Source organism: Vidua macroura, chromosome 28, assembly GCF_024509145.1.
Source record: "Vidua macroura isolate BioBank_ID:100142 chromosome 28, ASM2450914v1, whole genome shotgun sequence".
NCBI lineage: Eukaryota > Metazoa > Chordata > Aves > Passeriformes > Viduidae > Vidua > Vidua macroura.
Window position 1 is genome coordinate 2,746,853 of NC_071598.1, and position 24,471 is coordinate 2,771,323.

Consider the following 24,471-nt stretch of genomic DNA (forward strand, 5'->3'; position numbering starts at 1 on the left):
AAATCTCAGTGTCAGCTTCATTATAAATCGGGACCTTAATTTTAATTGATGGCAGAAGTTTGCCTTCTGGTGATTTATCAGTCTGTTGTATGAGGGCAAAGGTTGTTGTAGTTTGTGCTTCCTCTCTTTCTGAAATAGCTCTCCTCCCTACTTAGTTTCATATTTTCATAGTTTCATAGACAGGTCTTCTGGGGTGGAGAATACAGAGTGCTTGTTTGTGATAAGTTCAGTGATCAAGTTATCAAAAGTGTCTGTAATGCACAGATTTCTTTCTTTTGTGCCATCATAGTTTTGGTACAAGTGAGACTTATTTGTTCAGAAATACTCCGGTGTTTTCTTAGTGGAAGTTTCCTTTATGGGAATGCTTATAGAAAAGGATTACAAAGATTTTCAGCAGCAGTTTTGTTGGTTATACTCTTTTGCTGTTCTTCAGAATGTGGCATAATAGCAACTGCTGTTGGGAGCAGCTAAGAGTTGTGAGTTTAAACTGCCTCTGAAAACTACACACTTGCTTAATTGAGTGAGTTTGTACTTCAGAACAAAATTAGTCAATTTGTTTAAGTGCTCAGCAGAAGGAGAAGAGTCAAGTGTCTCTATCTCAATGTTCTTTCAGGTGTAATTCAAAGATATGTAAAAGTCTGATAGTCCAGGTCCAAGGCTGGGAGCCAGGAACTTATGTCCTAAGCTTTAACCCGGAGTGATTACTGCTCATCTTGGACAAGTTGTTTAACTGTTTCATGCCCAAATTGTCTCTGAAAGAAGCATCTGAATATCTGCTGTGGTTGCTAATTACTGACTTTATTTATGCTTAATACTTAATGCTTAACCATTCTGCGATGCTTTGTTAATTACCTGTGATTTGCTTCATGTCACCTCTTAGAGCCAAACATGGCTGTGTCTGTTTTAGACTGAAAATGATGAACAGATAAAATTCTGTCCCCAGCTTGTGTGTCGTAAAAGTTTGAAACAAAATTGGACATTTCCCTGGTTCGGGAATGTTTTCTGTGTTTGGTTCTAGGTGTGTTATGTCTGTCAAATGTAGTTTGATACTTATTTTTGACAAGTTTCAGAATTACAGAGCAGCAATGGGGACTGATGTTGCTTCATCAATGGTAGTTTGTCTTGAATGCATGAAAAGTGTTATTTCTGAGTAAAGAGAAGTGAAGGCAGGAATAAGGATGGCTATAAAAAAGTTGTGTGCCACAGTCTGGGGTTTTTTGGTTGTTTTGGTTTGGGGTTTTTTGGTTGTTTTTTTTTTTTTTGGGGGGGGGGTTTGGTTTTTTCGTTGTTTTTTTTTTTTAATGAGAATTGATGGAATTGGAGAGGAGAAAAAACTCTCAGAGAATAAGAGTGACAGTGAGGTTGCAATAATATTGGTGAGGAAAGATTGGGATATAGTTGTGGGAGGGAAGCTAATCTGGGTTTTTGAGGACTGTGGTTATGTTCTCTATGCTCATGAGGTAACATCATTTACAAGGAGCAAGGCCTAGTAATAGGTTTGTTTTTAAGAGGTAGTTTGAAATATGCCGTAGATGGGAAAAAAAGACCCAAGGTTTTAGTCCTGTTCAGTATTCCTAATTCTGCTTCTGTATTTGAGCTCTTCAGCTGTTCAGAGAATGTCTGTATCTAGAGAGAGAAATAGGCTACTGTGTTCTAGGAGCTGCTGCTCTGGATGGACTAGAGTGCGCATTTAAAGTGTGCAGTCCCCCAAAACAAAGAGCGTTTAGCAGACAGATAAATAGGCAGTGGCTGTTCAGCTCCCCAGAAGTAATTCAGTCCTCTTTCTTGCTTGGAAGCAGGGGCACTTCAGCTTGTCAGTCGGATTTTTCTGTCCCTTCTGTGAGGCATTGCTGTTCTTGGAATCTCTGTCTTAAATTAAAAACTAGTTCTAAAAGGGGCTTTTGTGTTGGAAATGCACTGCTAGAATGATCAAGCCATCAGACTCCACAGCGCACACGAGTGCAAGCTAGGCTATCAGCAGCAGTCCAGATGGATTACAGCTCTGGATCAGCTTTGTGAAAGTTCTTAGCTTTTCATTTTATAGGTGCTACCTAAATGCTTCTCGTTTGGATATTTCTACTGTAGGAATGGGGTTCTGTGGTAGCTGTAGCTTCACAGAATGTATTTTTGAAGAGCTAAAATGAAGAGTAAAGCTCCCAGTGGATGCAGAGCTGAAGGAAGACTTAAAAGCTGGGTGTTCCAAGCTGTACTGTCTGGGTTTTTTCCCCGCCTTCTTTCTGTTCTCCCTGACTTGCCTATTTAGGCCACAGCTGCGTGTTCGGCAGCATTTCTCCTTAAAGAGGCACACCTTCCCACTCTGCTGGCATGGGTGTTCACCTAAGAGGACAGTGAACTTGTTGGGGAAGCTGATCCAGCTGAAAATTTGGTAAAATTGTGGTTTTTCACTGGATTATTTTTTGGCTGAATTGAACCCTGATGTAATTCTCAGAACTCTGCATGTGCTTATGCCAATGTGGAGAGTGATCAAGTGGCTCAGAAGAACAGGAGGAACTCTGGAAGAAGATTGGTCTCTTTGTAGGACTTCACATAAAGGCAGTGCGCGACCCTGATTGATCTCTTGAGTGCTGTGCTACTGTGAAGGGTAAAATCAGCTGCTAAAAAGAACTTTAAACCTTTGCTGTTCAAGATCCATACTTTGAATATGTGCTATCTGCAGGCCAGCAATAAAATCACTGTTACAGTATCAGAATTATTTTGTGATAGATTTTTTTATAGTACACATGGAGTGGGGTTTCTGCTGTATCCACACAAGCAGTCTATGGAAATGGGATTTGTTTAGTGATGTTTCAAGCTCTGTTAGTAAAATGAGCTTGTTAATATCAGTGCAGTTAGTTTCTTTGAAGTTGTTGTAGGAAATAATTCCAATTGAATGGGAGGTGGGTTATTACTGATTGCTTTATTGTAAAGCACTTAAAAAGGATAATCTGACAAATGATAATCTTCTCTTGTTGTGTCTTATCAGTCTTAATATGATTTGAAAAATGGATCCCTTCTTTGGGGTTTCATTGCCACCTAAATTGATATATTGTCTTGCATTAAATGCTGCAGAACTAGTCTGCCTTTGTTTTAGCTGCTGTTAAAGTGTGTATGCAATTAAATCTGCTCTGTGTGTGCCTCATGGAGCAAAAACATCAATTACTGATGGTACCGAGTTAAGGCTGCAGTTGGTCCTTTCATCTATAGGAAACACTGTGCTCCCACAATAATTTCATTATATAAGATGTTTTAATAACTGCCTTAAAGGTATTTTTCAGGCCTTTTTTCCTGTTTTCAATGCTCTGTAGTATGCAGCACCATAACTGTGTCTACAGTATTTTTAGTATGGAGTGAAAAGTTTAGCAGCACAAATCCGTGTTCAGTAATCACATGAAACTGAGGTTTCCAGTCAAAGAAGTTACTGAAAGGAGTAAAAAGCCTTGGCTTAGGTTGATGTTTAGGTTGTGAATGTGAACGGTTACCCTGTTCCAATGAAAATGAAAGCAGATAAAGACAGGAAGTATTTATTAATCCAAACCAATTTGGAGTAATCTCTTTCAAGAAGCAGTGGTAGATCTTGCAGTCAAAATAACAATGCAGGGACAGTTTTCTAGGCTTTAAACTTGAGTGGAACACATGTAATTACAGCTTTGTTATATTGCCACAGCTCAGTTATGCGCTTGCAACATGCACCAGCTAAATGCTGCTTTTGTAAGATCAGTGTGTCAGTAAACTGGAAATAGATGGGACATTGCCTTCTTCTTTGAAAATGGGGAAAGCAAAAAAAAGGAGTCTTAAGGGGTGAAATATTGATACCTCGTGTGTGTGCACTTTATTAATAATTTTATGTAGCAGGATTTCCTTAAATGGAACATTGTGTTGCTCACTTTCTGGCTTCCCACACAGGCCTGCTGTGGGACACTGCTCTGGGCAGCAGGTAGTGTTCCATGAGGGTGCTTTTGCCGGGGTCTTTAGTGACTGGAAGGTTTTGAGTTGTTTATTTGCCTTTGAAATTAAGTACCACCATCAGGTTCTGTTACTCTGTGCTGATATTACTGAAAACAATTATGTGAGGCTTCTCTGCACGACTGTAATCCAGTGAGAGAAACCAAAGTGGCTGGAAGCTTCTCCCTTTTCTCTCCTAACTTATCACTCTTTGGTTAGGCACTGGAGGAGAAGCTATTAATTTGGTCAGCCATTCTTTATCAAAATGTATTTTCCTCTCAGCGATCCACAAGTGATAGCACCATGAAGGGAACGAGCATATTTAGGTCACATGTGAAGCCCCTGAGGCAGTTGTGTTTGCATCTAATTTTGGAAGAAAATTTTAGGGTCAGGAAAAAGTGGGTTTAAAAGAGTTGTATTGTAAGAAAGATTGATTTTCCCAAATATATAGAAGGTGTTTTGTGTGGAAATGTTTCCCTTTGGATTTTCAGTTGGAGTTCTTAAATTAATGCTCTTGGAATAATGAGAGCTCCAAACTTACACAGTTGGCACTCTGGTTTTGAGAACCTGAGAAAAGATAATTGCATGAATTCAGGAGCAGTTAAGGTAATTGAGACTTTATATTATAGTTGCTTATTTAAGATATGATAAATACAGTGTAATTTCTAATATATTCTTGTTTGTTGAATGTCAGTAACTGTATTTTCCTTTTTTTTTCAATGACTACAAAAAGTATTTCAGTGACCATTCTTTGATCCTTAAAAGCAGTTATTTTAGCTGTCATTTGTGCTATTGTTAAATGATGATTTGAGAAGTCATGAGCTATGTTTGTGTGTAGTGCTTATAAATGTAGTCTGAAGGTCTTGCTTTATTTTCAAATAACTTGCAAGTGAATTGGTCCGGTGGACAAGAACTACATACTGAAATAAAGCTTTGGCTTTCATAAGGATATAATGACTTTCAAAGACACTTGTTTGAGAGTTCTTGGGCTATTTTCCAGTGGAATTGCCTAACAAACCCCTGACTTTTCTGGTACTGCTCTTGGTGCATTGAGTAGGGAATAATATATAGAAATAATGGAGATAATAAAGAAAAACTTGGATTTTTTTTTAATAATTACCCAATTTGGCTCATTTTGAAGTGTGACCTTGGTGTGGGAAGAGGAATTAGAATTCCAGTTACAACCTGGCCTGCCTTCACTTCAAGTAGCCGCTGCTCATGAGAGAAATGGTCCTTCCTGGTGCCTCTGCCTGTCACTGCCTTGAGCTGAGCCGGGTGTTCCCTGAGCTCCAGGGAATCACTTGGGGAAACCAACCCAAATGAAAATTACATCTCTTGGATTCCTTTTGGATTCATTTTATTCCTCATCAACTTCTCCAGTTAATTTGTCCAACTCTTAGGAAATGTTTGTGGTGGGATAGGTGGTAGTTCTACAGGAATGTGATGAGAGGTGAAAGGATGGATTGCTTCTCTTGGAGAGTTGATAATGGTTCTAAGGCAACATGGGAAACTATGGAATTGGGAACAACTTCTCAGCCTTCTCATGTTCACAGTTGATCCCTGCTTGCTTATAGTCTGCCTTTCATATGAAAACTCTACTTTCAGTGCACTGAGATGTGTATTTAAGAACATTTCTTCTCATAGATCAATACAAACAAACAGCAGTTGAAGTTGAAGCCTACAGTGTTCATTATATAGCCCAGCAGTGAGAAAATGTCACTGTTTATAGAGGTAATAGTCAAACACGCATAAGATGTTTTACTGGAATGTGAAACTGGCAGGAATGGCTTTTTGCCCAGAAGTTTAAAACTTTCTGTATAATTCTTCTGCATTTTTTCAGTCAGTTCTCCTCACAGCTTCAGGTCATTGTTTTGGTTTTGTTTCATTTGTTTGTTTAAGCTAAATCTTACACTCCTTTTTTTTGGTGTGTGTGTGTATTAAAGAAGTATCTAGGGTCTGTCATTTTATTCCAGGTCCTTCTGGAAGTAGTAACATGCTCTGGAAGGCAGCAGGAGCTGACAGCAGGGTTGTGTTCCTGCAGCAGGACCTGTGCTGTGCTTAAACCAGCTCGTTTGTGTCTCACAATAATGAGATGCCTCAGAGGACAGGGCAGGAGGAAGACAAAGAGCATTTGGAACAAAACAAAATCCCTTGGATATTCTGCACATGAGGCTGTTGGCCCCCTAGAGCTTGGGGATGCTTTTGCTTGGTGTGACCTGAGAAAGCTCATCCCAAGCCTGGGAGTACCAAACATCTGCCTGTTTCTGGAGGATGCTCATCATTCTGCTGGTTCTGAATTGGCATCAGCAACTGTGGAAGCAGGTCATGCCACGGTGCTGGTGCAAGGTGTTTCTCTGCTCCAGTTAGGAGCACGTTTGTGTTAGAAAGATGCCTTGGTAGGGTTGTATCCTGCAGTTCCTTCCTGCTGCTTGCTCACTGGTCGTCTGAAGGAATTGTCAAGATAAGCTTTTCTTTGTGCCCATAATTTTTTTATGTATACATTGAAATTCCTTTTCCAGGTGTTTCATGTTGCATTCAGCTGGAAGTTGTTTGGCATCTTCCTATTCATATTTGTTCTAACCAGGGTCTTTGCTCTGAGGTCCATTTTCTTACAGAGCTCTTATTACTCTTTCACTTTTTGCCAACTTAAAAGTTTAAATTTAAATGTCATTATCTCAGAGCATAGTGGGGACACTGATGGAAGGCTAGAAATTGAGATAACTGAAAGTAATTATGTGCAGTTGTTTTCTTTGGAGTCATTTTAACCTTTCCCTGTTTTATTTTCCCTCCTGAGACCTGTGTGGTGTTTCCTAAACATGAGGTTCCAAAGCCTTTGATAGTTTTTTTGTAATGATCTTTGACATCCCTGCAGGACAATAGCACTACCAAAATACTCTCTACCTTTTTATATATAAAACATATCTACAAGTCTACAACATATATAAACAAGTGTATATATATATATATATATATATATATATATATATAAAAAATCTGTTATATAACTCTTCCAAAATCCACAGAAAAGGTACTGATCTATAAACAGACATATTTGAAAGAAATGCTTAAAAATAAAGGTTGGTATTTTGCTTTGATTAGTAGACTATATAATTTTAAGAGGTGTTATAAATATGCCTTGGAGTAGTCAAGATTCCATGTGTTAGGAATCTCAAAGTCCAGGCCAGAAATTAGAATTGGCTTCTGTTTAATAATGATTTTTTTAAAGAAGCTGAGGCATGTATGCTTGGGCCAGAATAGAAACACAGGAAAACACTTGCCAAGTTGGGGGGTGGGGGGAGGTGGGACGGGGGAAGAAACGGCAACTGGGCAAAGGAAGACTGTTCTTTAAGGTTCCTAGTGCCACTAAAGATGCATTAGGTATTAAAAGGAACTGATAGCTGAATGCGTGACCAGAGTGAGGGAGGTAATCAGAAATGTTGAGTTTCCAGTCACTTTATGGAACTGTGTATTTATCTCTGCTGGAAACTTCAGTTGTACTTGTGACCTTCACAGGCCCTGTGCTCCCTAGCAGGCTGCCTGAAATTCAGCTGGAGAGCGGCCCTTCCTCCTGCCCTCCCTCCCTGCCTTTCTGGTAGGCAAGAGGAATTTCTGATTTCATTTTTCTTGCTTAGAAGGAGGCGCTTCATGCATTGTCTGAGCCACAACAGCCTCCTGCATTCTACACTCCAAGATTAAAAGCCTCCAAATGTTTGGCCTGAGCTTTGCACCTGAAATAAATCCCTTGGTCAAAGAATGTGTTAGAAGAGTCTGAAACAGCAGGGTAGTTTTGATGAGTTGTTTTTTTTTATGTCTATAACAGGAATGCACACTAAGTCAGAGTTCTAATTTTGAAAGGCATTGCTAAGTATTATATTTTTCTGTAATAATACTATTACTAAATTTTAACCTGCAGTGTGTCTGGATTGGCTTCAGCAGAAAGAGAAAATGAAGCTGTTGCAGAGCTCTGTCTGTAGCTTTCTCAGTGATAAGAAAGGCATTGCCTGAAGGCTTCTTTTCTCTATGTGCAGAACAATGGCCCAGTATGTTATTTCCAAATATATTGTTATTTGCAAACAGACCAGCAGCTCCTGGCTGCACTGTGCTGGGCCGCCTATTGAAATTCTGGCTGTGATTCCAGCAGAGATTTTTCCATAAATAGCTCTGTACTACTTGGGAACACAAACAAACCCTGAAAAGATCTGAAGCAAGGTCTGCTGATGGACTGTTTAGCCTGTTATTAGTGTGTACTTCAGGGTAGATATTATGGTGGATGTGAGGAATTTTTCTATAGGGTTATGTAGGGGCTGTCAGCAGGAATTAAAAAGTAAATAATTACCAATCAAATTAGATCCAGGGACTCACAAATCACCTGTCTTGAGCATAGGGGAAAAAAGGATAATAAAAATTAGTAACTATGAGCAGAAGCAAGTAAATTTTCTTTCTGAATTTTTTAAAATAAAAGCTATTATGTAATAAGTAAGCATTAGGTTAGGGTTCAAGTAAATACAACTTGAAATTATTTATTCTTTCCATGAACAGACATCAAAATTTATGCTGATTGGATGTTTGTTATATGAATTAATACCTGCACTAGGAAATGGGCTGTATTTTCCAGTGCTGTGTAGGTAAACACCCACTTGAATAAGTAATACAGTAATATTTTATAGAATATTCAGTTATAATTGGTGTAAGCTGTCTAGAGTAATTTGTGGTCTTGAGGAGAAACTTGTAAACATTCTGTGAATTAGAAAAGATAATTGTCTTTATTGTCTGGGTCAGAGGGCTGATTCTCTGCTGGTCCTGTTGCTCATAAACTTTTTTCCTAAGAAAGAATAAATCCCCTTTTAAAAGCAATCAAAGAGCACAAAAATAACTTCGGCATTTGAAAAATCCCTGCTTAGAGTGGAGACTCTGGAGTGTTCTTAACCCCTGGTTATCATAGCAAGTGTGTTTATCAGGTGTCAGAGTGAGGATGGGATCACTGAGAACAGCCCCGTAGGGGATCATTAGGACATTGTCTCAGTGCAGATCTCTCAGCTGTACCTACTGCTCCTCTTGAATGTTTATTAAAAACCTTCAGCTGTGGCCACTGAGCAGCCTCAGAAGGATCTCTGAGATCTTCACTATCCAGAGACTTGGGTATGTCTGAAGTCGCCTCTGCTGAAGAAGCACCTGCACTGTGGGTGTGGGGTGCACACAAGGCTGGAATTGGAAATCAGCTCTGACACAGCTCTGAGGCACTAACTTTGTGCTGATAACTTGGAGTCACAGAATCCTGGAATGGTTTGGATTGGAAGGGATCTTAAAGCTCATCCAGTGCTACCACCTGCCATGGGCAGGGTCATCTTCCACTATCCCAGGGTGCTCCAAGCACTGGCCAACCTGGCCTTGGACACTTCTAGGTCTGGGGCAGCCACAGCTTTCCTGGGAATTCAATCTCAGCCCCTCACAGGGAGGAATTTCTTCCAAATTCCCATCTTGACCTACTGTCTTCCAGTTTGAACCCGTTCCCTCTTGTCCTCTCTCTCCAGGCCCTTGTAAATAGTCCCTCTCTATCTTTCTTGGTGGGAAGAACAGCTGAACTGCTGACACCTTTTCTTTTTGAAGGCCTAGGTGGTATTTCTGAGCTTGTTCACATTTCTTTTTCATGAACATTCTTTTTAATTCTTTGTAGGCACATTGAGAGCAGCTCCCTAAGAAACTGGGAAGTATAAATAAAGCACTCTACACTCCAGCAAAGCCCTTCTGCTACCAAGGGGTAATTAGCCTGGGTTTGCAAAATAGATACATTGCCAAAATATTTATCACAGAGGGAAGAAATAAAGCTTTAAAGCTTCAATAAGACTCAGTCAAATACTTCTAATGCGTTTTGGGGAATCCTTATACTCTGTATAACTTACATTTCAAAGCATGTCTTAGGAGAATTATGGAGCACTTGTGTGAGCATTATGGATAAACCCTGAGGAGCCTTGAGAGAATGAACTGGGACTTAGCTCTGTGCATATAGGTTTTCCAGGGAGTGGTGGCTTGAGATGGAATTGGGATCTCTTGAATCTTTATAGACCTAGTATGCACTTTATCTCCAGGTCTGCAAGGGTGTTTTCTACAGATCACAAATGTCATAAATAGACATTTAATTCTTTGTTTCAGCATGAAGTTTATTCTGGAAAACCAGTAAACATGAATTTTTGTCTTCAGCAGTGCTAAAATTGAGTTGTTATCCCCTTGGAAATAGATATGCAGTTTTGCTGCACCTTTATTAATAATAGGTTGTAAGTTAAAGCTCTGGAGGCAGAAAAGGTGTTGGAACAAGTCATGTACCAGAATGTTAAAACCAGGCAAATGCTGTGTTAGAGGAAAAAAAATCAAATCTGTTATTTATAAGTTTTTTTTGTCTCAGTTCTCCTTCTATTGCTCAACAAGTTCCCAGTTTTGTGAGTGATAGTGACAGAACATTCAGGCACCTGAGGGGATCTCAGATGAAGCAGTTGTGGGCATGAAGTTGGTTCCGGCTGGAGTTAATTTTGTTCCCCTATAATTAGATATGTATGATCTGTATGCAGTTGTACAAAGGACAGAAATGATGAGTAACTCCCAAACTAAATTCTACACAATACAAATACAACTAAACCATTCTGTCATCTTTGCCTCAGAAATCAGTGTAGGTTTTGGTGGCTGAAAGTGTTTATGAAAGAGCTAGAATTGGTATGGATTGTGTGTAGCATTTAGTGCAGCTACGTTGTTTAAAGGGATAAGGCGTGGTTGAAACAGGAAAATTCCAAGCAAAAGAAGCTCTTTCTTGTGTAATTTAGCCAAAATATCTCTATTTTGCTGTAATACCTAATGTTTTATCTGTATTCAAAACTGTAGAAGCAGAGTACCCTGACACTGCCAGTTGCCCTTCAAACAAACCATAGATTCATATGTTTGCCTTTTAGCAAATATTTCACTTGGGGATAAAAGAAATTTGCTTTTAAGGTAGTGTTTTATTGCTGCAGCATCAAAGAATGTGTGTATGTTCATTTTTTTCAATGCATTTAAGGAATGTTTGGTTCTGTTACTCTTGTGGGCTGTTAAAAAATTTGTTCGTTCCCAGAATTCTGTGCCACTCAATGGAAGCTTGAGGTTCTGGGCTGCTTTGCATCAAAACAGGGACACAATTTCTCCAGATCAAGTGTAATTGACATGGCCTGTGATAGCAGCAGGGCACAAGCAAACCTAGGCCAGGTACCCAGGATGTCAGATGGATTTTTATGGCAAATGATGTTTTGAAACAAAGTAAGTTAAGAATTATAATGCATTTAGGATTTTAACAAAGATGATGCTTAGGTAGGATATTTTTTATATTTTGTGTGTCTGTTATTTTTTTTTCCTATTTCCTATCAAACTCATCGTTTCTTATGGAGTGCTTAGGGGTGCATAGCCTCCGATTGTGGCATTATCCAACCTCTGGATAACTACTGTTCCCAGTCTTTTTTTGGTAACCCTAGACTGTGAGTGAAGAGGAGTTTTCACTGTAATTGAAAGGGGATTGATGCAACACTGAGTGTGACGCATCCTCAGTAGGAGGGCCACTCTTCTTTTCCTCTTCCCTGCCTGAAAATAGATTTAAGCTCTCAGCAGCTGAATTTTGTGATGTTAGAAAACAGAACCCTACAGTAGCTTTTCCATCAAACAGGTGCCTGGTATTTAAAAATGCTGAAATGCTAGATTTACTACTGATTACTTTTTTGTTTAAAAGCAGAACAATTCTGCTTGGAAGGAGAAAAGCTTGTAGACAGATTGAGCTCTTTTAAAAAATTATTATTATTCTGTAATATCTCATTCCTGGTCCTGGATAAATGTTGTAGTTCCACAAACTGTGAAACACCCTCCTTTCTGAGGTGATTTCAGCTGGGTACCAGGAGCAGGGCTGGATTTCTGCTACTCCAGCCTCTCCTGTTTATGATATTAATAAACTGGTGTCAAATGTCCTGGGAACGGTTTATGCAGGTTGAAAGACCTTTGTTTCAGCCAACAATAGACCTGAATTAGTATGAATAGGAAAAGCAAATAGGCACTTCCTGTCATATTTGAAGGAATATTTGAGTTTGGGAAGCGTGTTTTAAGACATGTGAACTAAATGCTCATCACTTGCTCTTTGTCCCCAGCAAAATTCCCTGTGTATGTTTGTTCCCTGTGTAATTTGTTCCTTGTGTATGTGTATTTCTGTTACCTTCCTAAATATGTTTGCAGTGCTAGAAATGTAAGGTGGAATTCCCTGTTTGAATACATTGTTTAGGATATTCTTTGAGGGAAAAACTCAACACCTGTGTAATAAAGATTTAAAAGGGAATTGACTTAGTTGTTGCTTTCCTAAGCACATTTATTCCTTGACTGAAAACTTGGAGGCCTCTTACAAAGACTAGAAACTATTAGGATAAAGTGAAATAATGGAGTGGTGCCTCAGCTCATCTCGAGGTTGAGCTGCCTTTCACAGAGTGCTGTAACTGCTTTGTGTGGTTTCCAGGCAGAGGATGCCTTTAAAGCCTCCAGGGAATTCTTGTCAGGTATTAAATAATCATTTATTATTGAGTTTGGAGTATTTTCAGGCTGATGTAGCTCATGTTGAGTTGAAAAATGGCTCTGTCTTGAACTGGTAAGGTCCTCACTTTGCCGTAGTGTTCACATGGAGTTACTGGGACAGCAGCAATCTCCCAGAGTTGTGGAGCTCTGGAAGAAGCTTCAGACACGCACCCCCTCAATTCCAGGATGGGAAGGACTGTAGAGTAGGTCGCCTTGGGTGTACATGTAAAATACAACCTCAGAGGTGGAGGCAGCTTCCAAGGACTTGGGAACTGCAGCGAGGGCCACAACTCCTTTTTTGCTGATTCCAGGATGTTACGTTTTTGACATCAACTACTGCTGGACCCAGGTTAACCTTTACCTGTTAAATATGCAGTACCTGGGTGTGGGGAGCCCAGTTAGCAGGAGTTTTTTTGGGGTGTTTATTTGTCTGGTCTGATGTAAATGTATTTATTTTCCTGCTTGTCTGCATGTGATCAGACTGCTTGTGCCTTCTTCTGTTCTCCCAACTAGATCGTGTCCAGCTAAGGGGCAATGCAAGTACTGGGAACTCTGGTTTGCAGCATCTTTTGAACTAAATTCATTCAGTTGATACTCTTTTGCTTGGTGGAAGGAGGGAATTTTCCTCTTGATCTCCTGTGCATGTGTTCTGAAGGGAACTGCAGTCATGTCTTTAAAGTTTAAAAATAGAAAGCAGTTATTCAGCATGATGAGGGTTAATGGTTTCTATCCAGAAATCAAACAGCTTTGCATTTGTTTGTATAGAGAGAAAATTCTTCTGTCCACTGTTGTTGTACGGTGAGGATTTTTCACCGTAATTTTTGAAACACTTACTAATAAAAACTTATTTGGGGTTAAAAGCCCCAAAACTATTAAACTCTCTCATCAGATGAAGTGGTTTCAAGGGACCAGTTCAGCACTGTTTCCTGCTAAGAAAGCCCAACCCCATAGGGTTTCTTTATTCTGTAGGCTTGCAGTGAAGTTGGCTTGAAAGGAGTTATAGAGTGCAATGCCAGACTTGGTGAACAGAAATAAAACCTACAGCCCAGTGGTTACAGTGAGCATGGTACAGGTATTGACAGTGGATCACAGTTCTAAATCAATTTAAGGTGTTCCTTCCTAAAGCTCATGGTATGATTTTTCTGTGTGGACGCTTTCTTTTCACGAAGATAAAATTTCAGAGCAATTTTATGTCATTTTCAGTGGTAGGAAGCAGGGACACATCAGTATCTGACACATCTGTTTTCAGAGTACTTTGACGTGCTGCTGTTTGTCATCTCTGTTTTTTCCCTGCCACCACAGGTGTCTTGGAGTCCTGTGTACTGGTGACTTAATTTTCCTACTATAGATGGAGACAGGAAGCCAGGGGTCTGAGCTTTAAATAAGTTTTCTTTCTGTTCTAGCAAAGCTAGATTCTGGCCTTGTTGTAGATGGAAGCTTGTGGAGACTGCACACAGAAATGCAGTTAATTGGCATTTTGGGTATGGGCTCGATGGCCTTTGTAACTCCAACTGTGCTGGCTGGAGATGTGGTTGCTCCTGAGTGTGTTCCTTGCTTTCCCCCACAGCAGATACACTCATCTGATGCCTTCAGCTCAGTCTCAGTGAACTCTGTTAGCTTAGCAAAATACAAATTGTTTAACAGAAATGAAATGTGTTACCATTGTTCACAGAAGTTTGAGGTGGTGGCAGTGTCTGTTGTAGATGATTATAAGTGTTCCCTGTAGTGATTTCTGCTCCTTCAGAGAGTTGCTGGGTTTGTGCAATTCTTTGTTGGTCTCTTGCCTTGGTCCAGGAATGGACTGTGTGGAAAAATAATGGTTAATTTAGTGGTGGAAACTTGCCCTGAGTGGAGATGTTGAAGCAGTTGCCCAAGTGAGGCACAAGTGTGTGCCAAACACAAGAGTTAAAACATTCAGTGTGCTGCTGCCTATCCGACCTGGATTGCAATGTTGACCATAGATTGTGCTTTCTATGAATTCTATTTAAATGAAGATGTTACTTTGATGCCACAGTTAACTCGAGATCCCATAAAGATTTCTGGATGCATAAGAAGCTGCTGTTCCAGATGAGATATTAGCAGATGGTGATTCTGTTCTCTGCTTTACTCTTATCTTGTAAAACACTTAATCTACATATTTGTTCCTATTTCAACTTGTAGAAGCTTTTGAGTCACTTCTGTGATAATCCTGTTCTCTGCAGTTCCAATGCCATCCTCTCACTCTGGCTTTGCAGGGAGGAACAGCTTCTGGTGCTTGGGACAGATGGATTTGGAGTTGTTCTGCTCTGAGTGCTGAGCCCAGTAAAGCTATTTAGGAGCATTACTGGCCTTACATAAAACTAATGGCAACAAGATTAGGGCTGGTGCCACTGTTCCTGCCCTGGGAGGGGATGGAAGTTTGCTGTTATGTTTTCTAGCAAGCCATGAGGCTTAACAAAAGTTATTTGTATGAATTTGTGAAACCACCAAAATAGCATTGTTTTGTACTTGGGTATTAAGTTGCATTATCTCTAGACTATCTAGGTGTTAAAAATGCAGCTGTAAGTTTTACACTGTCCTAATACACATAAATCCTATGGAGTCTTGGGAGTACTGATTCTTACCCTTGCCTCCAGTTCCACCTCCCATTAAAAAAAAAATGACTAATTCCAGCTCCTGCTTCTGAAGGCTGGTGATAACAGAGTGTTCTTGCTGTCATTGCTGGTGCATGGATTTGACAGCACAAAGAGCAATCTCAGGAGGATGTGGCCCACTGAGCTGTGCTTTGCCATGCAAGAGTAGAGTCCTGCTTACCCGAGAGCCCACAGTGAGCAGGGCAGGCATGGGACATGCTAATGTGACTTAGGAAGTAACAGGAAAAGCTTAATCAAGCAGTATCAAACTATTATTTTAGGGAGCCAAATAAAAAGTTAAAAATTAAATGTGTAGTAGTAATAATAATGAGTAATTATAATGGCTTTCTAATCCAAAGTTGAACTCATTGTTGAACTAGAACTTCCCTAGTGTATCTTTCCTCAAAGGATTGGCAAATTTGGAAAAGGAAAGGGAGAAGAAAGGGTGAATTAAAGGAAAAAAAAAAAAAGGGAATATAGAGGAGTCCAGGAAATTAGAGCGAAGTTGTGGTGGTTTAGGCCTGCTTGCAAGGTTTATATTTGATTATTTTACTTAGGTGAGTAATTTATGCTATGGAATACTATGTGTATTCCCTGTCTGGCCACTGGTATCTTGTGTATGCTACGTGTGGGTAGGGATGTAAATAGGACTGGGTGAGTCTCAGCCCTGAAGTGCATCTTCACCAAACAGCACTAAATGTTTTCAGCATCAGCAGGAAAATTATGACTTTGTCATGGTCATGTTTTTAATTTTCAGCCTCCCAGGGCTGTTCAAGTGAGTTCACTCACTTGGAGTGAATGTGCAGGCCAGGGAGCACTCTGTAAATCTTCCTCCTCTCTGTACAGCTCCCAGGTTTGCAAAGCAAACCCAGCCTAATTACTGTCTGCTGGAACTGCACCCTGGGCTCCTGTGTGTTTGTGTCTGCCCTGGCAGGGCCAACAGCACTGACAAGAAAGTTGGCCATCAGACAAATTCCCCTCCCTGGGAAGGAGGGCAGCTTTGTGTGCTGCAAAATTCCAGAGCTGGTACTTGGGAGAGAACAAGGAACCAGCTGGCTTTAGCAGAGATGCGTGGCACAGAGGGAGGATTTTTGCCACAAGGGCAATAACCCCTTTTTGGCTTCTCTATGTGCATTTCTTCCTGTCCTCATATTTTAAGGAATTAATATATTTTTAATGCCCTCTCTAGTAGAGGAGAGATCTATTTAAAGGACTTCTGGAATGAGTCTCAAGTAGTAAATTGAAGAGTAAGAATGCCTTCTCCCAACTGCCTTTGGATTTGTTACCTAGTCACTTCAGGGAGACGGAATGAATGCAGGGAATCCTTCAGGCAAGTGAATGAAGAAGAGGGAAATGAAGTCAACAGTAAAACTGGTCATGGTAACTTTAGAGCATACAATCCGTGTGTTTCCTTCCCTCTCTCCAAATACTTAAATTAGGGATGAGGCTGGAATGCAGGGAGTGTTTTCTTTTACACCACCAGCACTAAACAGTGCATGGCATTTTGCTCTCACTCTTTTCCTGGGTGTGAAGTTGCGATACCCTGTGTTGGGAGCTCTCCTCTGCACACAGACATGTGGTCACCCTGCCTTAAGATCGTTTAAACAGCCTTCCTGTGCACTTTGGGATTAACACCTCACTATCTACCTTCAGAGATAATTACACAATATATCAAGACTCTGGATAAAGGAGTGAATCCAAATCACAAGCAGTGGGGTGTTGGTGGGATGACTCAGTGCATTGTGGAGCTGCTTAAAATATTTGAAGCCTTGGAAGAGCTTTTGTTTTTCTCTCCACTGTCTTTTATTGTTTGATTGGGGTTTTTCCCCAGTGATGAAGTACATAATTCCAACACAAAACCATTATTGGAAACAAAGTCCAATCAAAAGCCATAAATTTCTGTCATTAGCTGTGACTTGAGCTGGAGTTTCTGGAAGTTGCATCTATTCAGTAGTTTGTAGCAGAGAGGTTTTGCCTCACCCTGGATTGGAAAGGACCAAACAACCCACAAGTGATTTCCAGACACTTAACATCTGCAGGTTCTCCTGGACAGATACTCTTGCTCTCTCTGGGAAGAATGGCTCAGGTATATTCAGCAATTGTGCATCAAATTCAAATATTTCACTGTCTTTATCTCTCATTGTGTTTATCCATTCCTCTGCTGCTTCCTCAGTTTGAGGCTGTTTGAGCTTCCATGGATTTTAATACTAATCCTAAAAGTTGGTTTCTTAATGTTTTTATTCTGAGACAGTTTCTGAAGTATTCTTGGAATGATTGATTGATGTTTAGTTTGATGAAAATAGCTTTTCCAGGCTGATAAACTGAGGACGTGGTCTCCACATTAGGTCAGCAAATTCGGTTTTCACTCACTGGGACAGAATTGCCAACCTGTAAATAATCTGATCTGCTTTATGGACAAGATGATTTTGAGTTGCTCCTTTGGAAAATTCCAGAAACGGTGTTTTGAGCCACTGGGAAGGTATATAAACAATACTTTCTAAATAATTTTAAAATGCTTTTTAAAAGTTACAATTCTTTGTTCAGTCCTTGGAAACATCAAGAGATTGCTCCACTTGTGAAAACACTCTGATTTACTTGCTCTCTGCTTAGGCAGCAGATCAACATGATTCCAAAAACTTGCACAGAAACCTTTTGGGTCTGGTGAAATAAAGACTCTCTTTGTTCCTGCCATGATTGACTCGCTGCTGCAGAGTAGGTGACATGTTTTGCCTACCAAGCATGTTTTCTAAGCAGAGTTTATATAAAGTTCATGGAACATTAAAATAGATAGCCTGTTCTCCAGTAATAAAATCCCCTTTATTATATTATTGGAAACAAAGTTAATACAAAATTGCTTTTCAGGTTTGTCATGGGCTTTCTGGAATGAAGTCATTGGATTACAGTTTTCTTTTGCTGGTTTGGATTGATGAAGCTGGTTTATTCCCTTTTTCCATAGCCATTTGGACAGTGGTAAAACTTCAGCACAAACCTTTCTTTAAAGTTTCAGAAAACTTGATGGTGACAGTGCACATGTTCTGCATTCACTGCAACATGTGGAGGGCCCCCAGAGTGTGAAAGTGTGTTTAAGTATTTGTCACTGAGTTTTTCTTGTTCCAAACACTGCTTTTAACAGGGGAAAAGGCATTTGAGATCTGTTGGATTCCTTTCTTCTTCTTTTTTTAATTTGAACTGGTTCTCTTTCCAGTGCACTGGCCCAGTGGCCTTAGAGCCTTACCTGAAGCTTTGAGATGTGTTGTATCCTTTTTCTATTCCCTGTCAAACACAAGTTGTTTTTTTTTTTTTTTGTTTTTTGTTTTTGTTTTTTTTTAACTGGCTCCTCTGGTTTCTGTCTCCATGTCTGCCATGGAAGAATTTAGTCCTGCTTGAATCCAGTCAAGCGTCCAGATTTTGCTGGTGGGTTTGATTTTTGTGGGAGCACTTGAAAAGTGAAGGTGTCTCATTGAAGCTTAAAAAAACTTAAACCAGATTGTGAAAATAAAGATGATGTGCAGAAGGAGAGGAAAGCTTTGCCAGATTGTGGCTGCTGGATCTGGGAGAGCTGTAGGAAGCTCTGGATGGCTCTGGGGGAAGCAGGCACTGCCCTGTCTCCATGTGCTGATGGATCAGGGACATAAACCTCTCTTTAGTTTGAGATTTTTGTGATCAGTGGCTTGGTTTGACTATAGAGTTTTATATCTCTGAGGTGGAGATAAAACTGTGCAGCAGCACTGTGTTTCCATAGTGTTTTGCTCAACCTGCTGCAGAACATTGTCATTCATAAATAGATTACAGGTTATGTAGGTGATTCCCACCCCACCACCCCTTTGCCTTCAGGTCACTAAAAAACATTATTTGAAAGCATTTAGCAGTCTCAGAAGTGTTTCTACAACAATAAGTGTTTGTGAAGGGATATTGAATGGAACTAAAGGACATATGTATAGATCTTGTAAATGATGTAATAACCTCTGAATTCTTCTTCCCAAGTTAGGCAAGAAGGAGAAACCTGGTTCACTTGGTACTGGTGGTATTGCAGGTGCCCTGCAGGAATGCGGGTGTACCTTGCTGTCCTGATTTTTGTCTTTGTCACAATCATGTCTTCATCTCTTGTGATTGATGCTGTCATGCAGTGTTTTAAAGCCCTCAGCACTGGCAATGTCACAATGCATCCTGGTGTCAGAGGTATCCTGAAATGCTTGAGGGGAGAAGAAGACAAAACTGATCTTCAGCTTACGGTGTGACAGCAGATAACGCTGTGACCTAGGAGGGGTTTGGGTATCAGATAAAAGGGTCAGTGGTTATTTATCTCTGACATCGTGCTGGAAGAAAAGGGCACTGAAATGCATCCTATTTCCAACAGCCATTAGTGTGGTGACAGTAGGGCACTACACATCTGCTTCTCCCTTAAATATCCCGTCCAAGTGCTCCTGGCACTGGGAAGGGATCTTTCCCAGCGTGTGGCCAGCAGGAGCAGCTGTGTGTTTGCAGGCTCCCACCTAGGGAGAGGAGGAAAACACCACAGGTTGGGGATACTCTCTTGTGGTGCTAAAGGGCTAAAATCAAGGAATTACAATTATCATTGGTACATGTTTTGGGCAATGAGGATGTTAACACAGATGAGAATCCACAAGCGAATCCAGGCACTGGGGAGGTTGAAAAGTTCCCCCTGGCATTTCTCCAACACCTTTAAATCTACCGAGCTCAGCACCAGTGCCCTGATGTCTGGCTCTTCCTTTGAGGAAGGTGTGGGAATGTGGAATTCCAAACAGGGCATTACTGTGTTTCAATGTACAACTGTTTGTTTGCTTTCTAGTACAGATTTATTTGTAAAATCTGTATCTTGGCCCTGGTTTGGGATTACTTAAGCAGAAATCACTTTCTTCTGTCACGTTTTTTAGCACCTTTTTTTTTGCCTTTGGAGAGGGAACAGTCCAAGTTTACATTGTGGAAGGCACATTGGATTTATTGATGTATCTTGAGTTTTAAAACAAATTAATATTTTTCCATTGCAATTGCTAATAAGGAATGTATTTGGTTTTAATTTAAAACTGATCCAATACTTGGAATGATCTGCATAGTGTCAGTCAGGCACTGGAGAGTTTTCAGTACCTTGTCACCCCTGCCTGAGCCTGCTGGACTCCTTGGAGGTGTGGGATATGGGTGCTGAAAGTTTGTTTGTGCACTTGAGTCTGTGATAAAGCACGATCCGTATCAGCTTGGAAATCACTGGGGGAAAGCTTGGATTCTCCTGAAAATTAAAAAAAAAAAAAAAAAGGCAAGAATGTCGGGGATCCACAGAAAAGTGATTGTCTTTCTGTTATGTGATACTTGTATTATTATTAAATACAATATACAGCATCATCAGACCTAGGAAGATAGAGATTTTTGTCCTTAAATAAAGGTTTTTCTGGCTGCTGTTGCTGCCTGTTCTAAACTTTCCCGTGACTTTCACCAAATAAGTACTTTGATTAATTTATCCATCTGTTCTTAGATGGATATATGAGACTTCTACGGCAATTTTTTCTCTGCTCTTCTCTTTCCACATACACGGACACAGTGGATTTGCTAATAATTCACTGTATTGTCATCAGTTTCAAGACTGTCAGAGCTTGTAGTGTTAAGTCTTTGTTTTTCTCAATAGTAATTATTCTGTGTACTTCTCACTGCTGAGATATGTTAGTGTGTTTTTCTTCAATTAATTGATAACTTCAAGGTCTTTTCCTATTGGAGGAATACAACCATCTGCCTTGCATTGTGTGGAAAAGTCAAAATTGGACTGCTTGGTTTGCACCTCCTTCTTTCTGCATATTGAGGAATTGTTTATTTCTATGTCCCGTTCACCTGGAAGAGGTGCCTATTAAATACCATATCTGCAGCTCAGTGGTTTGCATCTTAATTCTTACAGATGCAAGATAAATCACTTCATCTTGGTCACAAATAGAATGACTGGAATTAAAGTTTCTCTGTGTGTGATCTGGATCCTGGTTCAGTGAGGTACAGGCTGAGGTTGTATTTCTGTCCTTGACTCTGTTTGGAGACATTCCAGCCAGTATAAGCAGTGCCAGGTGACAGTGGCAGGGAGGTTGGTGGAGGAATCTCTAGGGCAGTTTGTGCTGAAGATTACAAAACTCTGTGGAGCTGGCGTTTGGCTCTAAGTCAAGCAGGTTTTGATCTTGTTGAAGTCTAAAATGTTATGAATACAATGGAGAAAAAAGAAACCATCCCACAGAAAATACTGTTTATCTACAGCTGACTGGCATGAAAGTGAAATGGCCTCAAGACTTGTGTATGTAAAACTCTCAAGTAGTTTCTTGAGCAGAAAATTACATTTATAGAGTTGTGTTGCAATTTGGTGTTTCAAAAATGGTTTGGCTTCTGATTCAACTATTTGGGAGTCCAAGGAGCATTTCTACCTTTGGAAATGTGAATGGGTGGGCTTGAGCTTAAGTTGTAATTTGTCCTTTCTGAAGTATGAACAGCTCAGTTTGATACTATGGATTACTATTCTAGTCAGTGTATATTCACAATTTAATTTTAGCACTCCCTAATAAAAACATTTGCGGTAATGCAAACCTTCTTCATTCAGAAGAGCTGCTAGTGTTTCCTGGAGACTGTTGAGGTTTGTTCCTGATTTTCTGCAGCTGTTTATTCCTTGCATTCCTTAGACACGGATATCTGAACTTTTCTCCCATTATACCTTTTGCCTTTAAGTTATCAAATGTGTATTAAGTCCTTAAAAATAAAAAAAAGGTGCTTTGAGGTCATATGGATAATGACTGTATCTAAATCATGCATTAGGAAAAATTGAAAACATAAAGGTACACAGTTGCTCTAGGAAGGTACAGTCTGTATTATCTAAAGTAGAGTCAGTGTACAAAAATCAGTTCTAAGAAGTTGAGGATATTAAGCCTTTAAGAACAAAGTAATGCACAACACCGTGCTTGTAGCTCTGACATGGTGATCCATAAATGCTTCTCAAATGTACAGCTTAAAAAACTACTATTATTTTTTGGAAGAAACTTCTACTTGCATTTTATAGATGTCCTTCAACTAAAGTATGATTTTTTTAATGGTTTGGGTTTTTTTTAAATCGTGCCTTTCTTGGCCACTTGGTATTTAGAAGAATGATTAATCTGTGGGATTTATTTTTGTTGTTCTGCAGCGGATATAATTTCTACAGTAGAATTTAACCATTCTGGAGAACTGTTAGCAACAGGAGACAAGGGAGGGAGAGTTGTCATCTTTCAACAGGAGCAGGAGGTGAGTGCTGTCTAATTACTCTGTATTACTTGTTCTTTCTATTCCCTTTTTTAAGACAAGGAGGATGTTTTTATAAAACCCTTTATACAAAGTGCATGCCTGTGTGATAAGTGATTATAACACTGAAATTTAATGAGAACTTTGTGATGGAAGTTATTTTAAACAGTCTTTGGTTGTGGTCTAAAGAATGTTGAAAGTGAAAACCAAAAAGGGGTAGGACACAAAGACCCTTGAGGGGAGCTGAAGTTGGTTCTTATACAGTGACTCTTCCTTGCTGTGACGATGATTTCAGATTTCACTGTAGCTGGGGATATTAAAAGTTGCCCTTAAGTAAGTGTGTGACTTTGACCTCAGATGTCCTTTTCCACTCTGGTATCAGTCAAGTAAAACCACAGAATCCCCATAGCAGAGGTATCTTTTCTTGCTTTATCCTTGGTTTTTGGACTTTGGGCTCTACTCCATGTCAGTGGGCAGGTGAGCTGCAGTGCCTGATTTTAACTGAGACTGAGACTGTAGTTGGAAGTTGCTGTGGTTAGAATGTATTTCAGGGAGATGTCACCTCACTGCCTTGAGATGCCACTGTTCGTTTTTGATTAGTTTTTCCTTCAATTTCCATTTTAAAAGCTTGGGATTTCCGGTTCCCAGAGCAGGGGGCTGATCTGTGGGCGAGGCACCGTCCCTGTGCCAGCAGCTCCCCTCGGTCAGTGGGGACATCTAGTGGGGCTGCATGGCACCAGCTCTTGGGGTATTTTGTGGCTTTTTATTGTTTTCCTTTTATTTCTTTATTACTTTTAATTCATGAGTTGTAGCTTGATGCATTTAAGAATCCTCTTGTGTAGCTTAAAGTTGCAGCACTTCCTTGCCTGCTCTCAGGTGAGCTGTATTTAAATGACTTCTTGGTTTTTGGAGCATAATCTAAGCTCACATCCTTAGCAGCTGGGATCCAGGGGTAGGAAGAACACCTGGGTTGTCAGATGAAATTTCACGGAATTGTTTTTGGCATTTTTTGGCTTCTCTGTGTTTAAGGAATGATTTCTTTGTAGGGACTTACTTCCCTGATGCACTGGTAGTTGGTTGTTCCAACAAACTGTCTAGAGCAGGTTTTTATATGTGAAAGTGTGTAAAATATAAGTGTTTTATTTGGAATTCTTTCTGCCATACTGCACTGGAGAGCTTTGCAGACCACGCCTGCAGGAAGAGAAATACTGACAAGGGCTGTGTGAAGAGCTGTGCAAACCTGTGTGGCTTCACCCATTGCCAAACTGCTGCCACCTCCGGGCTGGAATGTGGCAGCCAGTGACATCAGCTCAGTGCCAGGCAGGAAGTGAATACTGCATCTCACAGAAACTGAGGAGGAATTTGCGTAGGCACTGTGCAATTACCTAAATTGGAATTTAACATCAGGCACTTGGGCCAACACCTCTCCTCGTTTGGATTTTTTTTTTTCCTTTGAGCACCCTGAGACTGAGAATTTAAATTTTGATTTTATCCCAAGGATGGATTTCACATGTTACTGGGTTTATGTATTATTCTGGTCCTGTAAAGTTTTACTAGAATACGCACATAAAATATTTAAGCCTCAGTTGTTAAGTCTGGAATTGAAGGAAAGTTCCCAGTTCCCTGGTTTTCCTAAGGCATTTCCTACAGCACAATAGATTTCCTTTCCAAGTTGTTCCATGCAGTGACCCAGCTTCACTTGTTAGTTCTGACTGAGGCTTAGAACAAAGTCCCTTCCATTCTCCAGGGTGGGAAAAGCAGTGTAAGGGACAGGTGTGGTACAGAATTCTGGTGCCAAATATGATTTCTAAGCATTTTGCCCCCTTATCCCTTCCCCACCCCCAGCTTACTTTAAAGTGTAAGAATTCTTGCCAGCTCTCAGGGTATGAAGCATGAGAAAATGATGCAAGGAATGTGACAAATGTGGGTCAGCAAGGGTTGTATCAGATGAGTTTTGGTGAGGTACTGAGGGATTAAATGAACCCATGGACATGAGACACCAGAGAAGGAAGGAGCAAAGTCCCCAGCCAGGAACATATCACAGCAAAGGCATCTGATGGTGCAATCTCTGCAATGGGTGGGACAGGAATAAATCACA

At 40.2% G+C, this 24,471-nt stretch overlaps 1 protein-coding gene across 2 annotated transcripts in view; it reads left to right on the plus strand.

Moving 5' to 3' along the window:
* PPP2R2A (protein phosphatase 2 regulatory subunit Balpha) overlaps window positions 1-24,471 on the plus strand; it is a 37,896-nt gene that overhangs the window by 5,724 nt on the left and 7,701 nt on the right. For both annotated transcript variants that reach the window (XM_054000647.1, XM_054000646.1), the window contains exon 3: window positions 22,279-22,376. In XM_054000647.1, coding sequence (XP_053856622.1) covers window positions 22,279-22,376 — 98 coding nt within the window. The remainder of the gene's footprint in view (window positions 1-22,278; window positions 22,377-24,471) is intronic.